Raw genomic sequence first — 20,187 nt, 5'->3', positions numbered from 1 at the left:
AGTGTCAAAAATACTAAAAATAATATATTTTGAATTCTCTGGAAATGAAATGTCGCTTGATTAGCCTACATTAAGGGTGATAACGTGTCATAAACGATTGTTAATGTTAGGCATATTCATTTTGTTAGGAATATATATGACATAATTGAAGGCCCAGGGTTGAAACACACAGCAGGCCAATGATTGGATGTCTCTAAATTATGAGCTTACAAATAATTATCCTGTGGCATTTGGCGTGTGAAGAGGAATTTTACCCAAGATGCTTGGAAAACAATTGCAAAAGTTCAATTTGATCGTGGAGTTTCCACTGTATTTTATTGGATCGGTATTACATACATTATTTTAAACTGATCTGTATAATTGAATGAAATTGTTTTAGTTTGTGCAAAGTACAATACCTTTGACAAGGAGCTTCGCCGCCGAGCTCAAGGCGTCAGCTTTGAAGACCAGCGTGCCCGAGTCGTCCGTAGCCAGGTTCTTCAGGGTGAGCGTGTGGACGTGGCCCTCGCTCAGTCCTATCTCGCTATTGGGGCCGCTCTTTAGCAAGGTGCCGTCCAGCCACCACTGCACCTTCCCGGGCGCCGGCCCGGACAGCTGGCAAGAGAAGCTCGCCCATTCCCCGACGAAAACGTCTACGGCTTTCAGCCCGCACAAAATGTAGACCTCCTTTGCTGTTTGGTGAAAATACACAGGCGGACAACAACACACTTTCACCACAAATATACAGGCGCGACATAAGCCCAAAAGTGAGGGATGGGCGAGTACCGAGTAGCTATCAGTCGTGACGACGATTGTTGCCGATTATTTTTTCATGAATAATCATGGCTAAACACTCATTCTCATTAAGATGTAATTCCGCAGGCATATTTATAAAGAGGGAGGCATGGTGGATGAGTGGTTAGCACATCCGCCTCACAATTCAGAGGTCCAGGGTTCGATTCCAGCTCTGATCTTTCTGTTTGGAGTTTGCATGTTCTCTCCATGTCCGTGGGTTTTTCTAGGTACTGGAAATTTCCCTTTTGTGTTTTTGCAATGCCCTTGGCCACATGATGACTGACTATATTCAAATTTCGGATCAAAACGAATATTTGAATACGCTACCTTGCACAGTGACGGAGGCAGTGGTTAGTTGATCCCCTGCATCGCACGTGTAGTAGCCACTGTCTTCAGGTTCCAGGCTACGTATACGCAGCTCTTGAGTGCAGCCTTCCTGCCAGAGTTCATACTTCTTACCGGGCGCTAGAGCTACGCCTCCTTTCCGCCATTCCACGTTGACGCCAGGCCTGGAGAGCTCGCAGCGGAGGGTGATGTCTTCACCCTCCACGGCGTCCTGGTTCTTCAGCTCCTTCTTGAAGAAAACTGGGGCAGCTGGGCGGAGTAAAAAGAGCACATTTGGGGATCAATTAAGTTAAGTCCATTGTGGAAAATGGACCTTTGAATGACCTGTATACAAATGGATCATCAAGCGACCGAGTCAATCTTTTATTTGACTATTTCTGAAATTGTCTCTGTGAGGAAGCCCTCCTGCACTTCTGGCCCATGTGACATTAACGCTCCTGCACTGGTTTCTCCACCCAAGTTAAGATCATTTGGGCAGGGAGAAGATACAGAGCCACCTTCAAGTGAAGGCCAGTGACTAGACTGCCTGAAAAATTAGTATGCAGAACCACTATGTTGAAGGGAATCCACTTAAGTTGCAATTAGGTCAAAGTACAAGGTAAGCAGAGCTGCAGTGAGTTTTGGACAGATTTGTGATAGTTATGCACAACATGCACAGTTCAGTGAATAAAGTTCTTTCTCTGCGCGAAGACACTTTTGTTTTATTTAAATATTATTTATATGAATGTTGCCCATAATTTGGTCTCTACAAACCCATGTAAAATCTACTGCAGTCACACAGCTAAGGCTCTATCTCTGGTTGTCATGCTAATGAAAGCCTGACTCACTCGTTGGCTCATGGATGGAAAGCAGAAGAATTTTTCAGCAAGACAAGAAATAAGGTGTGTAACGTGTGTTGTATTATCAAAACAAGTGCTTTAAAAACGCACACTATGGTTATATTTTACACCCACTTTTTTGTCTTCTTACCTTCCACAGAGAGCATGATATCACAGCGATCATCCACAGTCTTGCAGGTGTACGTCCCCGCATCTTCAGGCATCACATTGTGAATGCGAAGCTGCTGAAGAGCTCCGTTTTGCTTCAGTTCGTATTTGAGGCCTGCTTTGATGGGAACATTGTTTCTCAACCATGTCACCGTCGCCGTAGAGTTGGAGATGGTGCAGGCTAGGGTGACCGTTTCCCCCTCCAATGCTGCTGTGTTATGGGGCTTCTCTACAATCAGCACTGCAAGGAAAAGGAAAATGGAACTGTATAGGAAGCAGGTCCATCTGCCAAGTGGAACATGGGAGCTTCTCACTTTTACCTTTTGGCTTCTCTTCCACCAGCAAACAAGCAACGCTCTTCTCTTGACCCACAACAAAGGCGACATCTCCCGATTCGTCCGTGGTCACCATCTTCAGGGCCAAGCGATGTACTCTGCCGTCGATGCTCATCTGGTTGAGATCATTGTTCTGGAGGAGGTTGTCCGCCAGCCACCACTCGACGTTAGTCACGCCGGCGTGAGACAGCTCCACCTCGAAGACGGCGTCCTGCCCGGTTTTCACAGTCATGTCGTGCAGTTCCCTCAAGATTCGCACGTGTTCTGAGGACCAAGGGACAATAAATAGAGAACCACATGGTCCCACCGAGCAACTTTGGACAGTCTTTTTCAAATAGTGGGGCATGCCACATAGACTATGAGATGCATATGACCCAGAGGATAAGAAACTGCTTTTGCGGTGTGAAGTGTTATTGCGCAGGCAAGGCAGCAGGTGGTGCAGTGGCGCTCGTCGTGACAACATTTGTGAGGGAGTTATAAACTTTTTGAATTGCTGTCATCATAGGGTTAGTAACGTGATTTAGAAAGTCTCCTGGTGCACAATGTTTTATACTTTTTCTTCAGATTAAAATGTTTAAGATATTGGTGCACCTATGTTAATGTTCAAGATCAATTTACATTTATTATTATTTTTTTTTTTTTCCAGCATCAAACAGTTGAGTTGGTCAAACATGTTTCTGGTTTAAATAAGGATGGCCATTTTTTTCAAGGCACTTTGATTCATTTTGTTAATTTTTATTTCTGTTTCAGACTAACTTGTAACCCAGTGGTGTTCAAACTACGGGGGCCATTTATAGCTTGCTATTTACATTTTAGCGGCCCGCTACATACACTAAATATACATTTTGACTTTGCTGGAAATGCTGTTTAAAATAGCGTTTTAAAAAAAGTTTAATAAGAAGCTTTAAAAGAGTTAAAAAATATATATAAACTTGTACCAGCATTTTTAACAGAAAGCCTTGATATAGCAATTAAAAAAAAACAAAAAACTACTTGATACAGACGATAATGCTTGATTGAATTTTTACTGCGTTTAATAAGTAAAAAAAATAAAGAAATAATAAAATGGCCCTTTTCTATTTTTCTTCATGCATCCCTCAGAGGATAAAATTTGGACATGCCTGCTGTAACATGTACCAATGTTACATGTTAAAAAGCATACAAATATATTTACTTATAAAAAAAGAATCATCACCTTATTTATCGTTACTGTATTTGAGAAGCAGTGGCCTAAGCCAAGTATCCACTGTAGCAAAGATAATGTGATTTACCTTTGACAGTAAGAGTAGCAGTGCTTTTTTGGTCGCCCGTGTCACAGCTATACTCGCCAGTGTCCTCCACTTTCAGCTTGTGAATGGTAAGAGAGTGAGCGGCAGCATTCTGCTCTATGCTGTATTTGTCCCCGTGGGAGAGCACCGTTGAGCCCTTCCGCCAGAAAACCTTGCAGTCCGAGCTGGATGTCTCGCAGGAAAAAGTGACTGTCTCACCCTCGTTACCCTCTTTGCTTTCCAGGCTCTTCTTGAATAAAACAGGTGCAGCTGCCAGAAATCAACATTGCCACTTAGAATAAATCACATACATTGTTTTCGCCAGATAGTAAAGCGTTTATTAAAAAAAAAAAAAAAATGTTGTCTTAGACAAAAACAGATTGAACATAACATATTTTCAACATAACACAACACACTCGAATTGTTAGAATACAGCAAGAACACAACAGTAACAGGCCTGATTGCACTTACAACTGGAAAGTGTCCTCTGGTTGTGAGTAAAGTAGCAGATCAAACTCAAAATCAATACTTAGACAGCATATTCTTCTGTCTCCCATTGTTTACCAGGAGAGTGTCTGGTGGCTAGTAACAAAGCTGCAGATATGCCGCATTGTACTATAAGCTGCAAAATGTGAAGAATAAGGAATAGTATACTCTGAAATGGATAGTATTCAGTTAAAAAAAATTAATGGCATTTATGTTAGTTGGGTCAAAGCAAAACGGAACCATTATGTCACCGTATGCCAAAACCTCGATGTACTTTCAAATGCAATTTAATCAAACTGAAGTGATGTTTACATTTAAATGAAAGGAAAAGTAAGAAGATTTAGAGGAGCAAAATCCAAGAGTATCATTCGAGATGATAGGAGGGTAACAAGACTGAGGCTGAAAATTTGAAGTATATCCCAGCAGAATATTTGCTTACCTGTGACGGTCAAGGAGGCCGTGGACGTGTGGTTACCAAGCGAGAAAGTGAGCATGCCCGAGTCCGCTGTGGTGACGCCTCGAAGCGTGAGGCTGTGTGTGCAACCTTCAGTTTGAATAACATTCATCTCGTTGTTCTGTAGCGGGACATCCTGGAGTTTCCACTGAGCCGCTGGCGCGTGCTGGTGCGAGACCACGCACTCAAAGCGGACATCTTGGCCTTGATGTACCACACGGCTCTCCAAGAATTTCATGATGGACACCTCCGCTTCTGCGCGGGAAAAGAATTCCGGATGTTTGGGGTGAGCAAGTGTTTGGCAAACACGTGAAGAGGAAGGTGTGTTAATTCGGGGATAGAATGAGTGAACAAGCACGGGAAATCAAGTTTTGTGTCGTTAGGGAGAAGACTGAATTCCACACGTGTGGTAGCAAATTACATTTGAACGTGTCAAATGTATTCAAGACACGGGGACCGGTGAGTTCCAGCTGAGCAAGACAGAAGAAAGTAAGTACTGTAGAAGGGTGATGGAAGCAGCACACCCAAGAGAAAATGCCATAAAACAGCCTACCCTGCACAGTGAGTGTTGCAGAGGTCTTGTGGCCTCCCGTATCACACGAGTATTCCCCTGAGTCTGCGCCCCGTAATTTATAGATGACCAGCTCCGCAAGGGTCCCATCCCGTTTCAAGTGATACTTGCTGCCGGAAGCCAGCACCCTGTCACCGTGTCGCCATGTCACACTCGCACCGGGTTTTGTGGTCTCACAGCGGAAAACGCCACTCTCCCCTGACTGCCTTTCAAGGTTCTGCAGTTGACTTTTGAAAAGCACTGGCTGGGCTATAAACAAAGGGAATGATCACAGTACATATATTGCTGGGGGGGGAAGAAAAAAAAATGACCAAAGCGGGTACACTTCACAAACAATAAATAAACAAGTTGTTTAAATAGATATGCTGGCCAAACTTCTGATTGGTGATTTTTTTTAAACTCACTGATTGGTGATTGGCTCCAAAATTGGGATTCTAAATCATCTACGGAAGCTCACACCCTCTATGCCGAAAAAAGGACACTGCCTTGAAAAAAAAATACTAGCGGAATACTATTGAATAGAACAGCTGTTCTCTGTTGCATTAACATAAACTGAATTGAATCTAAGAGTTGTAGAATTAGAAAGCAGTTTTCTGTTAAATTGACACAAACATATAGTTAATTAAACCTAAGTGTTATGTACACTTCCACTTAGCTTCCACTTCTTCAGCTTTTGATTCCTAGCATGGTCAATACATGTTATTGCATTGCAAATCAGTACATTTGTGTCTTTCTGAGTTCTGGAGTTTGGAGGATTCTTGTTTGTGGACCGATTTTGAACTATGTGTTGGTTTGTCGTCATCTCAAAGTTCATCTAAGATATAAGAACAATATTGTTGAACGAAGGATCTCCGCCGGAGAGCATACCCTTGACAGTCACATATGCCGTGCATTGATGGACGCCAGCATCGCACGTATAACACCCCGCGTCGTCTTTGTCTACGTCGTGGATTACTAGCATGGCGCTTCGCTCGCTTTGTCTGATGTCATACTTGGAACACGGACAAAGACCCAGTTGTTCTTTCCTCCACTCGACCGGGACGCCAGCTTTGGAGAGCTCACACCGCAGAGCCACGCTTTGCCCCTCATCGGCTTTTTGGTCTTCTAGTTCTTTAGTAAAAGTGACTGGGAGAGCTGACGAAGAGAATGCAATGATTGAGAAAGATGAATTGGGAACAGGGATGGAGAAGATGAGGAAATCGGAAAGAGGAAATGAAAAGACTGAAATGGGCAGCCTGAATGTGAGAGATGAATCCATCCTACCATGGACGATCAGGGAGGCAGCGCTCGTTGTGCTCTCCCAAGAGCACGAATAAGTTCCCGTGTCACAAGGTCTCAAATCCGAGACCTGTAGTTCATAACACAATCCGTTATTTCTCATCTGGTACTTTTCTCCACTACTCAGGAGTTGTGTTCCCTTCCTCCATTCAACATGAAGACTTGGCTTGGAAAGCTCACAGAACAAAGTCACGCATTCTCCTTCCATAGATTCTTGATTTTCCACTTCTCTGAGCAGTGCAACGGCAAGTGCTGGAGACGAATGGAATGTATCACAAAAATGGCTCATGTGTATGGCGAGATGTCTTTCAAGAAGAAAACTCGAACCCGTTCAGAAATACAGCAACCGGCACTTGAACTTACCTCAGAGAGTTACAAATTGCACCCAGCCTTTTTCCAATCTCCAAAACAAAGGACTTAATCCCATGTAAAACCAGAAGTCGCTCCATAGAAGTCACATTTTTATTCCAAGAATCCGAGAAGGAAAATACCAGTGTACCACAATGCTCAGTGAGACAATTCATCTCAAGGAAGGTGGACTCAAAAAGATACCGCCATTAAACACTCAAATAAATGGCCATCCTTTTATAATCCACAGGTGTCGATGGTTGTACGGGTCCCCAGTATCAAACTCTAGCTCCCATTTGCAAGCATTTAGAAACATGCTGCTGTTTTGAACCTCTACCCCTTTTGACAATCTATAGTAATTTTTTCTTGTCTTTGAATGCTTTGTCTTAGATGTATCAAGATCAAGGGCTCAAATTGGGTCTAAGTGACACCAACTGGATAGCATAGCATCATCAACAACTTGACTCTCAAGTTCTTGCACAAGAACATTTAAAAATGTCCAGTATTCTTCAGTTTGGAGCCTGGCCGTGTATAAAACCACTGAAAAAGCTTCATTACATCTCACTCTAAAGGACCCAAACAAGTTCTGCATAAAATATAGCTACCAACTCTGCTGAAGTTACAGTACAGTAACGACCTTCGGTTCTACAGATGTTACATCCACTTGTGTTGAGCTGTTGATTTAAAGTGAATGACAGTACAAAGACAGCAAGCAACGAGTATAAACGGTATCAAAAACAGTCATGCAACACAGCTTGTTGATTATAATTTTACCTTCAACTTTCAATTCCCGCATCTCCTGTTTTATAAGTTGCTGTTTAGTCTCTTGGGTCTGTTGCCGTGTCACTGCCACAACTATGAAGTTGAACAGAACATTGAAAGCTCTTTGTAAACAAGTTGACCAATGGCACATAAACGAAACATAACTCCCATAATCGAACGCACACTCAGCGCTCACAGAACTCACTCGCTCACATCCGCAGACCACATTGATGCGTAGCACTGTTTTTCAGAAAGAGCAGATGGCCTGACATCAACTTTGATGCCTTGATGTATCTCCTTTGACCCATCGCAAATATACTCCATTTTTTGCTACTTTTAAAAGCAGCGTTTGACATAGAAGACACAAGACAACCAAAAATAAGCAAGAGGCGGAACTGTACAAAAAGGAAATGGACACCTTGTGCCAAATAGCAAACACTAATCCAAAAACACCAGACATACTTGTCCAAATCCCACCAAAGCATTGCACTGATTCATTACAACAAATGCAAAAAAAACAAGACAACAACAATGTACCAGCTTTGGACGTATTGAATAAAGTGTTGCAAAATACATGGCCAAGTATATGCATGCTAGCAGGACAATTGGCAGCCACAAGGGTCTCTATCTGCATATTTCAGCCACGTGACAATCTGAGAAAGCAGATGCACACAAAGGACAAAAAACAAAGACTCCAAAAACCAATGAAACAAAAAAACACTCGGGCCACTAACATTACACTCTGCATTTGAATACCTTCCACTTTTTCTTTACTTTCCAGTATTTTGGATTCGACTTTAGCAGCAGGGAGCGAAGCTGGTGTCTTCATGGCTGAGAGCAAATAGTATTCTTGGTATATTTATGATTCGATGATTTCAACAGCAAGCTGAAGCATGACGTGGACAAAGTGTCTCTTTTCAAGGCCCTACCCTTGACGTTGACATAGGCAGTGGTGGTCTGGTCCCCACACACACAGCTGTAATGGCCGCTGTCTTCAGGCACCACTTGGGTGATCAGCAGCTCATTAGCACGCGCCTGCTGCTTCATCCGGTACTTATCTCCGTACGTCAGGACCTGCGCTCCCTTCTTCCATTCCACCGAGACTAAAGGTTTGGAAGTCTCACAGCCAAGAGTAACCGTAGATCCCTCGTCGGCCTCCACGTTCTGAAGTTTCTTGGTGAAGGTCACTGCTTGAGCTAAAACACAAGCGTTACTTCCATCCACCAACCGCGGGGTGAGCTAGTTTTAGCTTGCACGCACAAAGCCAGGCTGGATAACTGTCACAGACCACAACGATGACCAAGACTAACTCATTTAAAAAATAAAATACACGGACCGCCATGACGTTCTTCTATTTTATGCTTTTCCTTGAGCAACAACGACCAATATTGATTCAGATTTACTGGCTGAAATGCATGACGGGACTTCAGTTATCGAAGCAGATACCTGCCCTGCCCTCCGTTCGAATAATTTGCTTGCGACTGACACAATTAGTAAGCCAGAGCACCATAAAAATACCTTTCACACTTTCTTTAGTCTCCGTCATCTTTGATTCCACAGCTGCCGGCTTCATCGCTGAGAAGAAACAAGGTTGTCACCAACGTACTCGTAATAATAAGCACATGACATCCATCCTAATTGAATTAAAGGCGTAATTGCACCATCAGTCAACCGAAAGCAGAAGTGATCAAACGTTACTATACTTCACATTTAAAAAGCACAGAGACATGCTGCAGCAGCTTTAGGAAAGATCTGGGATGTTGCTATTACATTACACAGGTGGAAGCAACCATGAAAACGAACCTTCAAACCCTTGTGCAGTATTTTGTCCAATCCTTGGATCGTTACATCAAAGTATCGCACATAAAAGCGAAATCATTGAAAGAAGGCACTAGGGAGCTGAAATTTCACCTAAAAGGATCCCAATACTGCACAAGGGTTAAATACTGAATTTTCATACCTTTAATTTTGAGACTGGCTGTGGTTTTTGAGTCCCCGCATGCACAGCTGTACTCTCCACTGTCTTCTTCCGCTGCTTTGTGAAGAAACAGTTCATTCACAGTTCCCTCCTGCTTCATCTGGTACGTTCCTCCAGGCTTGAGGACCTGTCTTCCCTTCATCCACTCCACTGAGACTCCTGCTTTGGACGTCTCGCAGCGAAGATTAACAGTGGATCCCTCTTCCGCTTCCTGGCTCTGCAGCTTCACCGTGAAGGTCACTGGTTGGGCTGAACACATTTTACTAAATATCGCTGACATCAGGCCAGAACTCCATAAGTCACATTTTGACTTATTAGGTTGGAGATAGACAGACTCCATCCAATGCCAAAGATATATGAAATGAAATGATCATACTTGTTTCTGGCTTTGAGTCACACTTTTTTTCTAGTTCGTCTGGTCCTGTGATGTTTACTCAGGTGTGACGACCATAACTGACCAAGGTTTTTTACTTGCCTATAATTTGCCATGGGATTCTAAACTAAAAAGAAAAACCTTTTTGGGTGAGTGTTTGAGCATTACTGTTCTTGTCATTGTTCTTTTTTTCTCCTTTTTCAAAATGCATGTTTTGATAGTGACTTACTGTATAGGTGGAAAAATAAGGTCTTTTGGTACAAAAGTCAGAAGGGCTTTCGGAAAGAAATCTTAACTCCCATGCAGCCCGTCACCAAACTGAATAAATCCAGTAACTCCCGTATGTGTGACTGCATTGTCCCTTGTCAAAAAAAGCTTCATTCATTCATGACTGCATGTTAATTGTTCGAATTCTAAGTTTTGTTATCTTCTGAGGCATATTTCAGCGTGTGAATTCTAAATTTGGGGTATTTGACAGCGCGTTCACTGCATGAGAAGCGAGTAAAAAAGTGAGTCCAAAGTGGTCATACCTATAACAGTGAGTGTAGCGGCAGTAGCGTTCTCTCCACACACGCAGCTGTATTCCCCACCGTCTTCTTCTGTGGCCTTATAAATCAAGAGTTGATTGACAGTGCCCTGCTGCCTCATCTGGTACTTCTCTCCAGACTTGAGAAAGCGTCTTCCCTTCTTCCACTCCACTGGGACTAAAGGCTTAGATGTTTCACAGCCAAGAGTAACATTGGATCCCTCTTGGGCTTCCTGGCTTTGAAGCGTCTTGGTGAAGGTCACTGCTTGAGCTAAACACATTTGGAATGGCTTAGCAAGTGAATGACGTGAAATGACATAATGCAGTGGTGAAGTAAACACTTCCTGTTACCTTTAATGGTGAGGCTAGCTGCGGTGCTGTCGTCCCCACACACACAGCTGTACTCCCCGGCGTCTTCTGGTAAAGCGTCGCTGATGTGGATTTCATTGACGCACGCCTGTTGCTTCATCTGGTACTTTGGGCCAGACTTTAGCACCTGTCTTCCTTTCTTCCACTCCACCGGAACTCCAGGTTTGGATGTCTCACAGCGTAGAGTAACAATGGATCCCTCTTGGGCTTCCTGATCTTGCAGCTTCTTCGTGAAGCTCACTGGTTGGGCTAAACGTTTTGAAATTGGGTCAGCAACAAATGATGTGACGACATTTTAGAAAAACACAGTGGGGTGATGTGGAGCCTCCAAAGGCATCTTTGAAGCCTTCTAAAAGTAAATCCATTCTTTGACGGTGAAGGATTTTAAAGTTCAGCCTTGAATAAAAATAATGAGTAAAAAGAAGACATTTTTATGGTGCATAATCCTTAGCTCATGTTAGATTGGTGATTTGAAATAAGTCGTCATGTTGCTGAGACCTTTCCTTGCTCTGCATCATCTATCAATCTGTCCCCTATATCATCTAGCTGGGCTCAGTTAAGACTGTGAGGTACTACGAAGTCACATGGGTTAGGCGGAGTTCTCCTCCCTGTGAGTAGGTGACCACGGCAGAAAAAGCCTAGAAACCAATTTGTGATAAGGCAGACCTTCTTCTGCTTCCAGCTGAATAAGGCTCCACAGATGTGCACTCCATCCTTCTGGCATACAGTAAATAATTTAACAGATTCATGCAAGTCTTATGGTAATTATTGTTATCATAACAAGAATTAAAAAGAAAATAACCAGAAAAAGATTCCTTAAAAACCTCTGAAGTCATGGTTCATACAGTTTTTGGGTGAAATCAAAATTACACAACTTTTGTGCATTTGATTTTAAAAACTCCACTCTATGAGAAGCATTTTTTTAAGTGTCCATATCCTCCTTCCTACCTTTAATGGTGAGGCTCGCAGCAGTGCGGTTGTCCCCACACACACAGCTGTACTCCCCAGCGTCTTCTGGCACAGCTTCGCTGATGTAGAGTTCATTGACGCACGCCTCCTGCTTCATCTGGTACTTTTGGCCAGACCTCAGCCCTTGTCTTCCTTTTTTCCACTCCACTGAGGCTCCTGGTTTTGATGTCTCACAGCGTAGCGTAATCTTGGATCCCTCTTGGGCTTCTTGATTCTGTAGTTTTGTTGTGAAGGTCACTGGTAGGGCTAAACAAATTTTGAATTGATCATTATAACATTATCATGACACCAACCTATTGTTATTATACAGTACAGATTTTAAAAAGAGACCAAATCTTCCTCTTTCCTACCTTTAACAGTGAGGCTCGCGGCAGTGCTGCTGTCCGCACACACACAGTGGTAGTCCCCAGTATCTTCTGGCACGGCTTCACTGATATGGAGTTCATTGACGCACGCCTGCTGCTTCATCTGGTACTTTTGGCCAGACGTTAGCACCTGTCTTCCTTTCTTCCACTCCACTGGGACTCCGGGTTTTGATGTCTCACAGCGCAGTGTGATCCGAGTTCCCTCTTGGGCTTCCTGATCCTGCAGCTTTTTTGTGAAGGTCACCGGTAACGCTGGAGATTTAAGACGATGGTTAGGAACAGTATGAGATAGAGATAAAATATAAGATTGACATCTAAGTCAAAACATTTGACTTCATTTTAAAGGGTGTTCATGTATTTCGACAGGTGCTGCTGATTTGGTTAGTCAATCTGAGTTTGAACAGGCTGTATGAAATGTCTCGTATGGAGCTATTTAGTTAAGTTTGTCTATACCCTTGATGTTGACACAGGCCGTTGTTATGTGCTCCCCACAAACACAGCTGTAATCTCCACTGTCCTCCGGCTCCGCTTGGATGATGAGGAGTTCGTTTACACAGGCCTGCTGCTTCATCTGGAACTTTTCACCGTAGCGCAGCACCCTCGCCCCCTTTTTCCACTCCACGGGCACTAAAGGCTTAGAGGTCTCGCAGCGGAGGATGAGCCCGGATCCTTCGTCAGCCTCCTGATTCTGCAGCATCACTGTGAAGGACGGCGGTAATTCTGCAAGGCAAAGATTTGACAAATTCAGGATTAAAACAAGTTACATTCACATCTATGGAGAGCTAACTTAGATTTGTGAATGGATATTGTGAGCATACAAAAAAAAAAGCTGCTGCGGTGTGACAAGACAAAGATGAAGGCAAAAGTACCGTTGACTTTTAGAGTTGCCACGGTAGTCTGGTCCCCACATTGACAAGAGTACTCCCCGCTGTGGCTCGTCTTGGCATTTGGAATGCGAAGCTCACAAGATGCCCCCTCCCGCTTGATTTCATACGCCTCTCCGGCTGTGAGGATTTCCGAGCCCTTGCGCCACCGGACGTTTGCTGTGGCCTTAGAAAGCTGGCAGCCAAGTGTCACTCTCTCGCCTTCCTTGACGTCTTGATTCTTCAGCTTTTCCTTGAAAGTGGCGGGTAGGGCTGAAACATAGCGAATCAAATTTCAAGATAAGGTAAAGATGGTAGCTATGCTGATGAAATCAAATTTTGTGAGATGAAAAATGTCCTATGCAACCTCGAACGGTCAGCTTGGCCATACTCTTGGCCGTGCCCACATCACAAGTGTAGATATCGCTGTCGTCTTCCTGGAGATTTTTGATGGTGAGCGATAAGACGCTTTCCTCTTGGCTCATCTGGTATCTTGCGCCGGCCTTGAGTTCCGTGTGCCCTTTCAGCCACGCCACTGCCGACGGGCTTTGAGCCGTCTGGCACTGCAAAGTTACCAAGCTCTCCTCATCTGCTTTGCTGTCCTTTAGTTCTCTCGTGAACTTGTGGATGGGCTCTTTAAACATACATGTAGGATGGAAAATCACAAACATGCATGACAGCGGCTCTCAAGGACCTGGTTTGGACATTTGAGGTCATTTGTTTCTCACCTTTAACCTCCAGCCTGGCCTTGGTGATTGCCCCTCCGATAACCTCACAACTATACTCTCCGGAGTCTTTATCGGAGACATTGTTGATGACCAGCTTCATGATCCTATCTTCCTTGATGACGTCATACTTCTGGCTCTTCCTTATGGTTTTGCCCTCCTTTGTCCACTTGACAATGGAGGTGGCTTGCGTGACTTCGCAGGTAAAAGTGGCATCTTCGCCTCGAACCGCACAGACATTCTCCAGGTCCCGTGAGAGCGACGAAGCTTTTCCTGCAGCAAAACAAGTTGTCAATATCATCTTGGATGGACTGATGAGGCTAAATTACAGATGGACAATTCACCTTCGACGGTCAGCGTGGCTTTGGAGGTGAGATCCTGAATGCTGAAAACCACGTCTCCGGCATCGGCCGGCGTGACGTCCTTGATGCTCAGCATGTATTTGCGACCTTTGCTAGACACTTTGAAGCGTCCTCCATTTTTCACGCTTTGTCCATTAAGAGTCCAGGTGCTCTCGTCAGTGCTTTCGCGAGACAAGATACACTCAAAGGTGCACGTCTCGCCCTCGTTCACCGCAGCCGACTTCAGCCACTTGGTGATGCCGATGCCGATTTCTAGGGGATGTAAAATTCCACACGCCCACTTTTCAAAATATACATAGCTGAGATTTCTTCTTTTTTTTATTTTCTAATCGTTTTTTTAATAAATTCAAAGAATGCCCCCCAAAACTTTTCACATTGTTAAAATGGGTTATTGTGTGTAATATTTTGAGGTAAGAGATTAATTTAACACAATTTGGAATGAGGCTTTAAAACAGGCATGGGCAAACAACGGTCTAGGGGGCCCGTTAAGCATTTTTATCTGGCCCGCCAAAACAAGAAATTATCAGTCAGGACGATAGTGATAATATTAATATATTGAAGGATCGCAGAACTACGAGTGCTTTAAAATTGTAACTCTTAGAAATCAATAAAAAGCTGTATTTTGTTCATAAAATTTTCATTTGTTGAGTCATTTGAACAAAATGGTGAAATACAAGGGAGTGGAATAACACTGATGTAATATCGAAATCAAAGCACATGTTTTTTAGATATCCTGAATTTTCTAGTCTTATAAGGTGTAGTATCAAAACACTCCATCCATCTGCTCCTGGTGCGCCAATTTTCAAATTTTAGAAGCCTTTGTGGCTCGAGTCATAAAGGTTGCCTGTTGTTTTAATTTGGAGAACCAACTTCACATGCCATACTGCTGGAGAGCTTTGTTGCTCTTGGTATGTGGAGAGGGTGCTGGGAAAGCATAGGGGATAGTAGTTGAGAACGTGAAGGAGACCGACCTCTTACAGTGACCTTTGCTTTGCACACCTCAGTTCCAAGATGGCAAGCGTACTCTCCCGCGTCATCTTTGGTCACGTCCTTGATGATCAAACCCAATGCTTTGCCCGTGTGAAGGAAGTCATATTTTGCTCCAGCCTTCAACGGGCTGCCTTCTTTGCTCCAGGTGGGAGACACCCTGGGCTTGGATGCCTCACAAGCCAGAGTGATGGAACCTTTCTCCTCACCAACAACATCATCCAGAGACTTGAGGAAGAGGGCAGGCTTTTCTGGAGAGTGAACCAATCAAATGTCATATTTTTCATAATGACACCGTATTCCTCCGTGCACAGGCTTACCTTTAACTTTAAGTGTGGCTGACTCTTTCACCTTGCGGACGTAAACGGTGACGGTTCCCCCGTCCTGTGGCGCAAGGTTCTTGAGCGTGAGCTTATGAACTTTGTCTTCATGGCTTATGGTGTTGACTTCATTGGTGAAGAGAGCCTTGTCATTGAGGAGCCAGCGGGCCTCCTCGTCGGCATAGTTGACCTCGCACGTGAACACCGCGTCGCTGTCTTCGTCCACCTCTGTGTCCTTGAGGTGCTTGGTGAATTTGATGTCACGAACTGAGAATCGAAAGGTATTTCATATTACTGGTATCCAACACCTGGTTTTTAAATAGATGGGCTTAGAAGATTTGTTTTTATCTAAACCCTTATGCAGTATTTTATCCAATCGTTTGATCTTTACATCATTGGCATTCACATTAAAGGGAAAGCATTGAAAGAAGACATTTAAGGAGCTGAAATTTCACCCAACATGGGTGGGGTGTGCCATCCCTTGGTTGAAATACTGCCAGAATTATGTGGAAGAAAATTACCCAAAAATGATCAAAATACTGCAAAAAGGTTGACGCGCATATCAGATATATTCCTTCCATGCTCTTACACTGCACCACCGTAAAATCTGCTGTACATAAACTAATGCTAAGTACACCTTTGGATCATCTGAAACGGCACCTTCTACTATTAGTTGGCCTTTGGTCACAGCAGGTCCGCACTGACAGCGGTACTCGCCACTGTCCTCCTCGGTCAGCATGTGAATAGTGAGCTGAGCCCTGGTAGCGTCTTGCTTGATGTTATACTTGTCCGAAGCAGCCAGCGCTACGTGCTCTTTTGACCACTGCACTTTCTCCTTTGGTGGGAAGGAAAATTTGCAAGTGAGAATGGCGGAGCTTTTCTCCTTGGCCTTCACGTCTTTGATGGACTCAGCAATCTCAAGGGGACGCTCTGAGGACAGAGCAGAAGGCATTTAAAAACCGGACGACGTCAGCGGTGTAATCAGGTTCCACAGACTCGCCGAACCTTTGACTGTAAGCTGTGCCAGTGACTTGCTCTTCCCGGCCGTGAACTGCACGGGTCCCGTCATGGACGCTTGGGTCTTTTTGAAGGTGAGCCGATGCATGGTGCCCTCTTTCTCCAGCTCAATATCAGAGCTTTCCTGCACGGCCACTCCGTTGAGAGTCCAGACGGGCGGCTTGACCAGTTCCATGCTGACCTCCACTTCAAAGACGGCGGCGAAAGGTTCCGTTACCTCCACGGAACTCATCTCCCGCACGATGCTGATGGACTGCTCTATGAAGGTCAAAAATATATCAAAACTTCCCTTAGAAATACAATTCATATAGAAAACAGCTGCGAAATGAGTTCCTAGTAAATTATTTACTTCCTATGGAAAATTATTCCAATACTGTACTTCTGACATTAACACAAAAAAGCCATTTAAACCAATTACAATTTAATCAACTACATTTTAATTTAAATTTAGATTCTGAAAAACATATCTTAAAATGAATAATAGTGTCTGAAAAACTAAAAATGTTAATCCTTATTCAAATTAGAAACGTTTTTGACCAACTGAATAGTTTGATGCAAACAAAAATATAAATGAATAAATAATAATAAATGTACATTGATTAGGAACGTTAACACCAATATGTGAAACATTATAACCTGACAAAAAATGTTTAAAACCTTGTGCAGATTTACTTTTCTAAACGACAATCATTTAGCCCCACTATTTGTGAAGGACTGATCTAATGCAACTAATTTAGCCGGAAAGCAACCAACATTAACATATTTAAACACAATAACATAGTACTTCCAAGAATATTTACAGTCAAATTCGATATTATTACCTTCGTGCATGGCACTTCAAACATTATTTATCCTTCATCGGGATTAGTTTTTAATCTTCATTTCAGTGAATTCAAGTGGAATCTAAATCACACAACTGTGGAAGCACACTGTGAGTGAAAACATTAGTTTTGCCTCTGTCAATTTTGTTTCGCTTTGTAAACGTATTGGCTGGGATTCTGGCGCCATGACCTGCGCCCTCCCAATGTGTTACCTTCCACAAACAGTTGACAGGAGGTCTCGTCATCAATGGCGTCGCACGTGTACGTGTCTTCATCTGCGGCGTCCACGTCGTTGATGGTGAGCTTGCGGTACACGTCCACACTTTTGATCTCATACTTATTTCCCGCTTTGAGCTCCGTCTGTTTTTTGAACCATTTGACCTGGGCGCTGGCACGGGACACTTGGCACTCCAGGTGGGCGCGATGCTTGTAAATGGCTATCTTATCTCGCAGTTTCTTCACAAACTTGGCGGGCAGCTCTACAGCAAACGGATTGCATTTGATAATGGCAGCCAAACTACAATAATGCACAACGGTTTGATATTTCAAGAGCTGGATTCAAAAAGTGGAATTCTTATACAGATTTGTTAAATGCACAAGAGTGTGTTTTAGAAAGATAAATTCAACATAATTTCATATTACTAGGTTTGGTCGTTTCTTGTCTAGCTTTGAAATTTCATTCGGGGGTCAACCAAGTGTAAATTTATTCTCCAAATTATATACCCCCCCAAAAATATTTTCTTTGCAATGTGATTTTTTATTGAGATGTATTTGAAGTTGCTTGTTTTAGTGGGTCAGTGTCTGTGTTGAACCTCCATGCAAGTTGCAAGTAGACTTGAGTCCATCTTGCAACATGACATGTGCAAAAAAAAGCATGCAACGAATAAACTGCTTCAGTAAAAGTAGATTTACCTTTCACCCTCAATTGTGCAGTTGATGAGGCCTTCTCAGCTGTGAACTTAATCTCACCTACATCTGCTGGGGACACACTTTTAAACAGCAGCACGTAGGTTCTGCCTGTGTTTACAAAAACAGTTAAAAAAAATAGTTGGTTACTGTCATCATTCTGGAATGTCGCAATTTTTTAAATGCGTGGCCTTTGTGCAGTATTGTGACCATTTTTTGGTCCTGCACATTCTACTCGCAGTATTTTTAGCCTATGTATGACACACTCCTGGAAGTGTGGTGACTAAGCGGTCGTGCCGTTTCAAACTATAAAACAATGGGTGAAATTTCAGCTCCCTAGTGTCTTCTTTCAATTGTAAAGTTCAAAGAAAAACTGCACAGAAACTTCAATAACATCTACAACTATTAGAGTGCAGTAGCAATGCAGTTCGTTTCCAAATCTTCTAAATTTGAAAAGGGCGATTGGGGCTGATTGTCCTCAGTTGCATTTTGTCTGGTGACCTTCTTGTCTCATCTTGACGTTGTCGCTGACTCTGAGCTTGGTGCTTCCCTTGTACCACTGGCACTCCACCTCGTCGTGCGAGACCTCGCAGACAAATGCGGCGCTCTCCTTCTCCATCACCTCCACATCCTCCAGCTTCTTCACGATCCTAACATCTCTGGCTGCAACGAAGAACCGCTTGTCATGTTTGGATTGCCGGGCGCCGCCGGTGCCATTTCGGTAACTCACCATGAACGGTGATCTTGGCGCAGGTGTTGTCGTCGGGAGTGCGACAGATGTACGTGCCTGCGTCTTGGGGGCCGCATTTGTTGATGATCAAGGTGCGTTTTCGGCCCAAAGCATGTATGCCGTAATTTTTCCCTGGTTTCAGTTCCACATCATCCTGGAGAATTTCATAATGTGAATATGAAAACTTATTCAAAAGTATTCAGTGGGTGACTCCTCACCTTGAACCATTTCACATCTGCATTTGTTCTGGATACTTCACACTCCAACGTGACCTTCTCCTTCTCTGCAACGCTGATATCCACAATCGGCTTGGAGATCGTAGCAGGAGGTTCTATTGAATGGCAAGAAGATTAACGTTGAAGAACTTTGTATGCAAGTCATCGATCTTGGAAGAAAGGGACGAGTTGGCATGCATACCTGTAACAATGAGTTTGCAGGAAGTCCGGACGCCTTCGGCTTGGAAGCTGATGTTTCCGGCGTCCTCTCTGGTCAGATTTGACAAGGTGAGGCTGTGCATCTTGCCCAGAGTTGCCATGCGGACGTTGGGCCCTGATTTGAAGCGGATGCCGTCCCGGGTCCATAAGCCTTCCACGTCAGCCTGGCTCAGCTCCACCTCAAAGCTTACCGTCTCAGTCTCATGGGTCTTGCTGTCTGTGAGACCTTTAATCAGCTCCACTTTTTTCACTGAGGAAGAAACACAGTATTGTTTTTTATTAGTGGAGTAAAATGAATGAAAATGTTCCTGATCCAATCGTGGTATGGTGAAAATCTTCATTTGAATCTCGTAAATACGTCATCAAAAATCTGCGATATAGTGAGGCGCTATCATACGTACTCTCAACGGTGAGCTTGGCCTGGGTTCTGTCATCGAGGGTTTCACACGAGTAGATGCCGCGGTCGGCGTAAGTCACGCTCTTAAAGACCAGTGCCTGCTTGGCGCCGTCCACTCGGATCTCCACACAAGCCGAAGTCTGCAACTTGACGCTGTTCTTCATCCAGTGCACTTCGTCGGACGGCTTGCTCAGCTCCACTTCCAACTTAACCTCGCTCTGTTCCTCCACAGTCAAGTTCTCTAGTTTCTTTATGAAAGTCACCGGCTCACCTGATTGGTTAAAAATAGGAGGTATTGAAAATACCTATTTGTTAATAATTATTTGTTTTTTTTCTTTTTTGGTTGTGCATGTGCAAAGATTTTTTTTTCCAGGCTTATGCTATGTCCTCGGAGCATGGCTATAACATTTTTTTTTTCTCTCTCTCTCCTCTATCAAC

The 20,187-nt window shown here is 43.6% G+C and overlaps 1 protein-coding gene across 1 annotated transcript in view; it reads right to left on the bottom strand.

Moving 5' to 3' along the window:
- Window positions 1-20,187, bottom strand: part of obscnb (obscurin, cytoskeletal calmodulin and titin-interacting RhoGEF b) — a 47,303-nt gene that overhangs the window by 16,721 nt on the left and 10,395 nt on the right. The window contains exons 17-51 of the mRNA XM_088429534.1: window positions 19,754-20,020; window positions 19,336-19,602; window positions 19,137-19,249; window positions 18,919-19,072; window positions 18,690-18,851; window positions 18,195-18,299; window positions 17,495-17,761; window positions 16,450-16,719; window positions 16,105-16,374; window positions 15,445-15,711; window positions 15,109-15,375; window positions 14,120-14,389; window positions 13,779-14,048; window positions 13,418-13,684; window positions 13,057-13,323; window positions 12,641-12,907; window positions 12,173-12,439; window positions 11,802-12,068; window positions 10,836-11,102; window positions 10,489-10,755; window positions 9,568-9,834; window positions 9,471-9,498; window positions 9,054-9,088; window positions 8,537-8,803; window positions 8,364-8,438; window positions 7,598-7,700; window positions 6,483-6,802; window positions 6,087-6,353; window positions 5,202-5,468; window positions 4,634-4,903; window positions 3,712-3,978; window positions 2,426-2,704; window positions 2,089-2,346; window positions 1,102-1,368; window positions 399-671 (exon numbers count right to left, since the gene is read on the bottom strand). Coding sequence (XP_088285660.1) covers window positions 399-671; window positions 1,102-1,368; window positions 2,089-2,346; window positions 2,426-2,704; window positions 3,712-3,978; window positions 4,634-4,903; window positions 5,202-5,468; window positions 6,087-6,353; window positions 6,483-6,802; window positions 7,598-7,700; window positions 8,364-8,438; window positions 8,537-8,803; window positions 9,054-9,088; window positions 9,471-9,498; window positions 9,568-9,834; window positions 10,489-10,755; window positions 10,836-11,102; window positions 11,802-12,068; window positions 12,173-12,439; window positions 12,641-12,907; window positions 13,057-13,323; window positions 13,418-13,684; window positions 13,779-14,048; window positions 14,120-14,389; window positions 15,109-15,375; window positions 15,445-15,711; window positions 16,105-16,374; window positions 16,450-16,719; window positions 17,495-17,761; window positions 18,195-18,299; window positions 18,690-18,851; window positions 18,919-19,072; window positions 19,137-19,249; window positions 19,336-19,602; window positions 19,754-20,020 — 8,061 coding nt within the window. The remainder of the gene's footprint in view (window positions 1-398; window positions 672-1,101; window positions 1,369-2,088; window positions 2,347-2,425; window positions 2,705-3,711; window positions 3,979-4,633; window positions 4,904-5,201; window positions 5,469-6,086; window positions 6,354-6,482; window positions 6,803-7,597; window positions 7,701-8,363; window positions 8,439-8,536; window positions 8,804-9,053; window positions 9,089-9,470; window positions 9,499-9,567; window positions 9,835-10,488; window positions 10,756-10,835; window positions 11,103-11,801; window positions 12,069-12,172; window positions 12,440-12,640; window positions 12,908-13,056; window positions 13,324-13,417; window positions 13,685-13,778; window positions 14,049-14,119; window positions 14,390-15,108; window positions 15,376-15,444; window positions 15,712-16,104; window positions 16,375-16,449; window positions 16,720-17,494; window positions 17,762-18,194; window positions 18,300-18,689; window positions 18,852-18,918; window positions 19,073-19,136; window positions 19,250-19,335; window positions 19,603-19,753; window positions 20,021-20,187) is intronic.

This window comes from Hippichthys cyanospilos, chromosome 12 (genome assembly GCF_059441005.1).
Source record: "Hippichthys cyanospilos isolate Australia breed blue-spotted pipefish chromosome 12, RoL_Hcya_1.0, whole genome shotgun sequence".
Lineage (NCBI taxonomy): Eukaryota > Metazoa > Chordata > Actinopteri > Syngnathiformes > Syngnathidae > Hippichthys > Hippichthys cyanospilos.
This window is presented reverse-complemented; position numbering and strand designations above follow the sequence as displayed.